This window comes from Papaver somniferum, chromosome 7 (genome assembly GCF_003573695.1).
Source record: "Papaver somniferum cultivar HN1 chromosome 7, ASM357369v1, whole genome shotgun sequence".
NCBI lineage: Eukaryota > Viridiplantae > Streptophyta > Magnoliopsida > Ranunculales > Papaveraceae > Papaver > Papaver somniferum.
Genome location: NC_039364.1, coordinates 8,879,845 through 8,886,676, shown reverse-complemented (window position 1 = coordinate 8,886,676; position 6,832 = coordinate 8,879,845). Strand labels below are relative to the sequence as shown.

The window sequence follows — 6,832 nt, the reverse complement described above, 5'->3', positions numbered from 1 at the left end:
GCATCCATGGAGTTCTCCATGCGGCATCCATAGGGTTCCGTTTAAAGTTTAAACGGCAGGCGGTATATCCTGGCGAACAAATACAAAAGCTAACTCCATACAATTCCCATACATGATATTACAAATTAATCTATTGTGCTAGTTGGCACTCGAGTAAGCGTAGACATTTGCAATCATGGATATGCACATAAATAGCACCATGAGCATGAAAATTTGCAATTATAGAGATGCACATAAATATATTTTGAAGTCTGACGTCCTCGAAGTGCAGGCCCATTGTGTTGCAATGCACTGTATATAATATCATTATTGGTACAAAGAAAACACACTAGTTATATGTACAAAACCAACGTTTCAGAAAAAGAAGAAACAATAGTACACAAATCTGTAAATGGTAAATCAGTCAAGTGTTAACTATCATCCCACCTGCAATAACAAAATTCCAGAACAGAAAATGTTAAAACGAGATTCAATTGATTCTAATCGACTTCTAATCGAATTTCAGAAAGGAGGAGTAATTCAACTTAATTACCATTGGGATGAAGAACTTGGCCAGTGAAATAAGAAGAATAGTTCTGATTAGCTAAGAAGATATAACATGGTGCTACCTCATGAGGCTGTGCAGCTCTTCCCATAGGCGTCTCTTTTCCAAACTTTGTCACCATATCCTCATTATACGTATCCGGTTGTGCTGGGGTCCAAACCGGTCCAGGAGCAACACCATTAACACGGATCCCCTTGTTCACAAGCTCAAGTGCAAGTGCCCTGGTAAACGAAACAATCGCACCTTTTGTTGCCGTATAGTCCAATACAATTGCATTTCCTTTATACGCATTCACCGATGTTGTGTTGATGATACTACTTCCTTCCTTCATATGCTTAACAGCATGCTTGGCCATGAAAAAGTAAGCAAAGATGTTAGTCCTAAAAACCCTTTCAAGCTGTTCTTGACTGATTTCCTCAATAGAGAATTTCATATGCTGTTCGGCCGCATTATTAACTAAAACATCAATTTTCCCAAAGTTATCGACAACTTCGTCAACAACTCTCTTGCAATTCTCTTCAAATCCAAGATCAACTGGTATAGCCATTGGATGTTCAGAACCATATTTTTCCCTGAATTGGATTAGCATTTGGAAAGTATCAAGTGCATCTTTATCTTCATGTCCTTTTACATATGTAAAGGCTACTGTTGCACCTTCTGCCGCAAAATGATAGCATACTGCCCTTCCTATGCCTGAATCTCCTCCGGTCACCAACACCACCTTTCCCTGAATGAATAACACAAACCATTAATTAGTACACTGAATGACACAATTTAAAATAGATTTAAGTGATGAAAGATGATAGAAGAAGGTACATGAAACTTGTTGGAGGGTATGTAATGAGGGCTGATAGGTTGTGGGAGTGGATCCATGATATATTCTTTCCCTGGTTTGGTTTCTTGCTTCTGTGGTGGAAAACTTTGATCACTTGATGCTGCTGCCATTTTATCACACTCACGATCTAAAGAGAGAAAGAGATAAAAGAATTTTATGGTTTGAATTGGAGTTCTCTGTTCAATCAATGTCACCGAATTTGGATTAAATAATGTGTGTAGTAGACGGTAGACATAAAGTGGTGTGCCGTAGTATGTAGATACGTGTCATTGCATGTAGAATCACGTGTCCCTTTTGGAAGTCACATGTGGCGTGGTGTTTGAGTAGGACACGTCTTTTGCTTTCTAAGTTCATGAATGAAGGAGAACGGGTCAAGAATGGTGCTGGACCACAGGTTGAACTTTGAGTTGGCCCATTATAAATATGGGCCATTACGTTGATTTGATTAAGTGAAAATTATTGTTTGGACCTTTCTAGGTGGTCCTAGGTTAGTTTGGTCCTTTGGGAAAACGCCTTTACTGTTTGGTCCATAATTATTTAAAATATTAAATGGACAAAAGTACTCTTTCATGTTAATTTCTACTTAATTTTTGTGTAGCAGTTCATTCGTCAAAACGAACTCATGTTAATTTCTATTTATTTTTTCAGAAATCACCTATATAAAGCAGAGTTCATTCCAGAAATGAACTCCATATAAAAACCTAAAAAACCAGAGTTCATTCTAGAAATGAACTCCATATAAAAACCTAAAAAAACCAGAGTTCATTCCAGAAATGAACTCCATAGAAAAAACCTAAAAAAACCAGAGTTCATTTATAATGAACTCCATATAAAAACCTAAAAAACCAAAGTTCATTCCAGAAATGAACTCCATATAAAAACCTAAAATAATCAGAGTTCATTCCAGAAATGAACTCCATATAAAAACCTAAAAAAACAGAGTTCATTTATGGAATGAACTGCAGCATCATCATCTTCGTCGTCTTCAACAGCAGCAGAAATAAATTCTTCGTCATCTTCAACAACAGCAGCAGCAATGAACTTCATCAATAATATCATAAACAACAACATCATAAACAAACAACAAAATCTTCGCCATCTTCTTTGACAACATCAACAACAACATCTTCGTCATCTTCTTCAATTTCAACAACATCATCTTCATCAAAAAAGAGAAAGAAAAACAAGAAGAGAAAGTAGATATGAAACATCAACAATCATCATCTCCATCATCTTCTTTCAACAGCAACACCAACATCATCGTCTCCATCGAAACATCATCTCCATCGTCTTCTTTCAACAACAACAGCAGATCAAATCACCATCGTCTTCATCGAAGAAAAAAAGCGGTAGCAGAAAAGAAAAAGAAAAAAGAATTCGAGAGAAAAAAACTAGATGTGAAAACAGGAAGAGAGAGAATGTAGATTTGATAAATAAGATATTTTCTAGAATTTTTTTCTATATATGTGGTCCCAAAATGATATTCTGTAACTCCACAATGAAAATTACATTATCCATGACGTCATCCTAGGACCAAATCATAATTTCTAGGGCCAAACTATAATATATTTTCCCAAAAAGGACCAAACAGACAGTTGGCTCAGTCAACTGGACCAAACTAGTTCTAATATATTATTTCTAAGACATATTATAGTATTTCCAACTATTACTCCACACATGACATGTCACGGTAAGAGATTCTAGCAAGTAGGCGAGTATTCATGCTCAAATCCAATCCTTAAATCCAAACTTATCTGGAATCTGTTTTCTTTATCAAGTAATGTGAGAAAATAGGAGTTGATAACAAGTTATGAAAGCTAAAGTATCGTGTTATGCTTTTATTATCTTGTTTTCAATCTGTTTTAGTATGGTGATATTTATGTGTTGTAGAGCACGTTAATACTAGGTAGAAGTTCCAATTTCAACATATTGTTAGCTTTATATGATGTTTATTTCTAAATCATAAAGATTAAGGAGTTGAAATTCCAACATTCAACTTCTATTTTACCTAGTTATTACATGTTATTTAACTAAGAAAATTATATGGTTATGAAACAATCGTTCAGGTTATTCTTTTGCATACAGCAAATGTATTTTGTTAAATAAGAGATTGTTAATTAGTTTACTTCTCGTTCTATTTGTTCAAAGTTGTCGTCAACTTAGCTTGCAACAACGGTTGTTGACTTTAAATTGTCAACGTTGCAACTTGTAAGGAATCTGTAGCTTTCGTTATTGTAAGAATTTCCAAAGTGATACTTTGAGAGTATGTTAAGTGTTTTAACGAGAATTATTTGATTGTGATGGTTTTTTTAATTCATTCATAAATTTTAAATACAAATCTTCCTAAAAGTGATTTGTATTGAAATTCGATGTGAAGCAAGTTACACATGAGTAAATTGGTTAAATATATTTCTCCAAATTAATAAGCCTGACAAAGTGTCGTTCGTAACTCACAGTATTTTTCTAGAGATTTTAGAGAACCGAACTGGAACATTATCCAGTACATGGATTCAGATATTAATCATTCCTTTGTCTGAATAAACACGTATGACAAACCTGAGCAGCAAGTTTTACAAAGTAGGCACTAGAAAAACTGGTGCATGTGTCGCATAAAGATGGAAATCTCGTATATGGAATTCTGAAATAAATAGAGGGGCTTCTCTTGGGATTTTTATAACTAATGGCTTGGTTAGGTGTGACATAAAATCTATAAAAAGCCTAAAATACCCTTTCATCTTGTTTTATTTGGAAAGTCCCTTTATTGCTTTCATAACCTGGCTAATTTTGGGTGTATGCACTTATTTAGGGCATGTTAAATTTTACTCACATCCAAAAATTAGATACGAGGTGTCAAATTTAAACACGAATACCAAGATACCCTTTACTTACTCCTAAATCTAATTACCATAAATAACAAATTATTTATATTTTCATCACTTTTGTGTAAACAACCACAAAATTAAAACCCAAAAATAAAATAAAATAAAATAAAATTTCCTTTCCCTCGAATCTTCAAACAAGCCTTAATCTATTTTTTTTCATCTTCAAAAACAATTTTCCATTTCCATCCGCGGATCCATTTAAGGTAATTCTCAATTAACCCAACTATGAATATCACCGTCTAAAATTCGATTTTTGCAAATCTATATTTATGAAAACTACCTTGAATCGGTGGATGTAGATCCGTCGTATCTGTCGATTCCTTTATCTTCGTGTCCATGAAGATCATGTAGTGGTGCATAAGATACTTCCACAAAATCTGATTACGTTGATGTTCTTGATATCTAAATATGATTACCCGAACCCGTTTATAGGAAATTTTAACATCAACCGATTCAGTCGTACATTTTTTTTTTGGATTCTATGCTCCGATAATCGGTTCATGTACATGTGGTTTATCCGTCGATTTCGTTCACTAGTCATTTGAGATTCTCAAATTAGAATAGGAATATATTAATATATCTTATCCACTGATTCTTAGGGGTTAGTTTTCTATATCTTTCTTTTAGATAGACTAGATTACATTCATATGTTTTATCCACTGTTGATTCTTAGGATATCAGTTTTCTGTATATTTTGTAGACATAATCGGATTACATATATGTGTCCTATTTACCGATTGTGTTGGTTTAGTTTTAAATTTTTTATTCCTTAGTCATACTTATATTTTTTTTGTTTACTTTTTGCAGACATGAATTTCAACCATCTTACATTTTTTTAATCGTGAAATGCAACTAGAGGATGTTAACTTGAGGGAAATTTAATCATAAGGACACAATACAAGTTTCGTGTTTAGTCGAGAGTCCAAAATAGAACAAGCGTTGGAACTGTTAGATAAACTTTCGTATGAAGAACTGAAGGAGCTCAATAACTTTACGAAAAGAAGGACAAAGGAAACTAGAGCTTTGATGGATTTGGAGGAGCTGTATCAACTTGATAATGATGCTTTAACAGAATTTTTGGCTGATGATGCTGCCAATGCTGGTGTTGCTGCTGCTAGTGGTGTTGTGCTGCTCCAAATGTTGTTATTCCCAATGCTGCACCTCCTTGATGTTGATGCTTCATAATGCTTTATTATGATAGATAATTTTAAGTTCAAAATTTTAGTGCTTTAATGTAAGACTTGTTTGGATGATGGTTTAATTTAATTATGGAGCAACGAGTGTGATGCTACAATGAACTTATGGGTTTTAATCATAATTATGGTATATAATGGGTTTATAGTACAATTTATGAGTCAATGCATGCTTCAAATTATGTTCTGTAATACAAGCACACAATCAATCAATATGAGCATGAGTCGATTCTCTTGAATTGGTTTCTATAGGTATTCGTATAATCTGATTCTTCAAGTCTTAAAAAATGTCAATATTCTGCATCTTTTTCTAAACAAAATATCGGATTACGTGTGCAACAATATGAATCGATTATGGTCGGTGTAAAGTTCAGTTTTTGTAATTGATTTTCGAAATTACAATCGATAGCTATTGACAACTATAAGGAACAATTCTTGTTGGCATAGCACATCAATCCATATAAAGATTAAAGTACATGTGTCTAACTAATCTCGAACACCGTCTTGCAAAGTTAGGGTTGTTCAAGGCTTATAAATCGCAGGATCTTAGACTTCTCATACTATGTAGGACTAATAATTTTAACACACCTCCTTACGAGTAGTATGATTGGGCCTAACACGTGAACAATAAATTGGGTGACGCGTAGTAAAGGAGACTCCACACAAATTGCATGCTTTGATACCATATTAAAGGAACCATTTTTTTTGGGAACCATGGGTTTTTTGAGGGGACCATGATTTGATTAGGCTACCTTCCCTATAATTATAAGGGGTGTCCTAAAAGGTGGATATAACTAGTTTACCCTTTTACCTGATTAAAATTTTAACTAATCTACAACTTCTTCTTCCTCTATTCTACAATTTTTCTTTTTATCTTCTTCTTTAATTTATGATCATCTAAACCTGATCATATACAAATCTAATCAAAATCATCAAATTTTCATCGTCGATTAATCAATCTTTTATAAACAAACCTATCCATAAGTATTTTCCGACAAACTCATTACTTCTAATTCGTTTTTGATTGAAATTTTGAGCCATAATCATCAAAATATGTTGAATTTGGAAGTTACAGTAGTAACTTCGGTTAGGAAAATTTTGAAAAAACCTCTAGTTTTACAACCGAACTTTTAAAAATGAAGAACACGAAGAACACTTCGGCTAAGAATATTTTTTTTCCTAACCGAACACCTGAGTTCGGTTGAGTCGCAAAAATAACTTCAAAACCGAACTCTTTTCTATATAGCCAAATGTTGAGTTCGGCTTAATCGCAAAAAAAAAAAATCCTAACCGAACTTTACTCTGAAAAACTAAATAATGAGTTCGGTTAACTCGCAAAAATAATTTCAAAACCGAACTCTTCTCTATATATCCAAAT

The 6,832-nt window shown here is 33.6% G+C and overlaps 1 protein-coding gene across 2 annotated transcripts; it reads right to left on the bottom strand.

The window, feature by feature from the left end:
- Nucleotides 1-213: 213 nt before the first annotated feature.
- LOC113300523 (glucose and ribitol dehydrogenase-like) lies at nt 214-1,514 on the bottom strand. Of its 2 annotated transcripts, none has more exons than XM_026549729.1 (3): nt 1,361-1,514; nt 609-1,271; nt 214-426 (listed from the first exon to the last, which is right to left on the bottom strand). In XM_026549729.1, exons 1-3 carry the CDS (start codon nt 1,487-1,489, stop codon nt 418-420), a joined length of 801 nt encoding a protein of 266 aa, XP_026405514.1. In that variant the 5' UTR covers nt 1,490-1,514; the 3' UTR covers nt 214-417. The 2 variants fall into 2 exon arrangements, with proteins under 2 accessions (XP_026405514.1, XP_026405513.1); XM_026549728.1 differs by having other exon boundaries at nt 232-426; nt 533-1,271.
- Between the last annotated feature and the right edge of the window lie 5,318 nt (nt 1,515-6,832).

Bases quoted from the DNA above. Each gene is read 5' to 3' on its own strand.
- LOC113300523 (XM_026549728.1), bottom strand. From the start codon at position 1,489: ATGGCAGCAGCATCAAGTGATCAAAGTTTTCCACCACAGAAGCAAGAA. The intron at 1,272-1,360 runs GTACCTTCTTCT...TTATTCATTCAG, and splicing joins TACCCTCCAACAAGTTTCAT to GGAAAGGTGGTGTTGGTGAC. The intron at 427-532 runs GTAATTAAGTTG...TTGTTATTGCAG, and splicing joins CCAAGTTCTTCATCCCAATG to GTGGGATGATAGTTAACACT.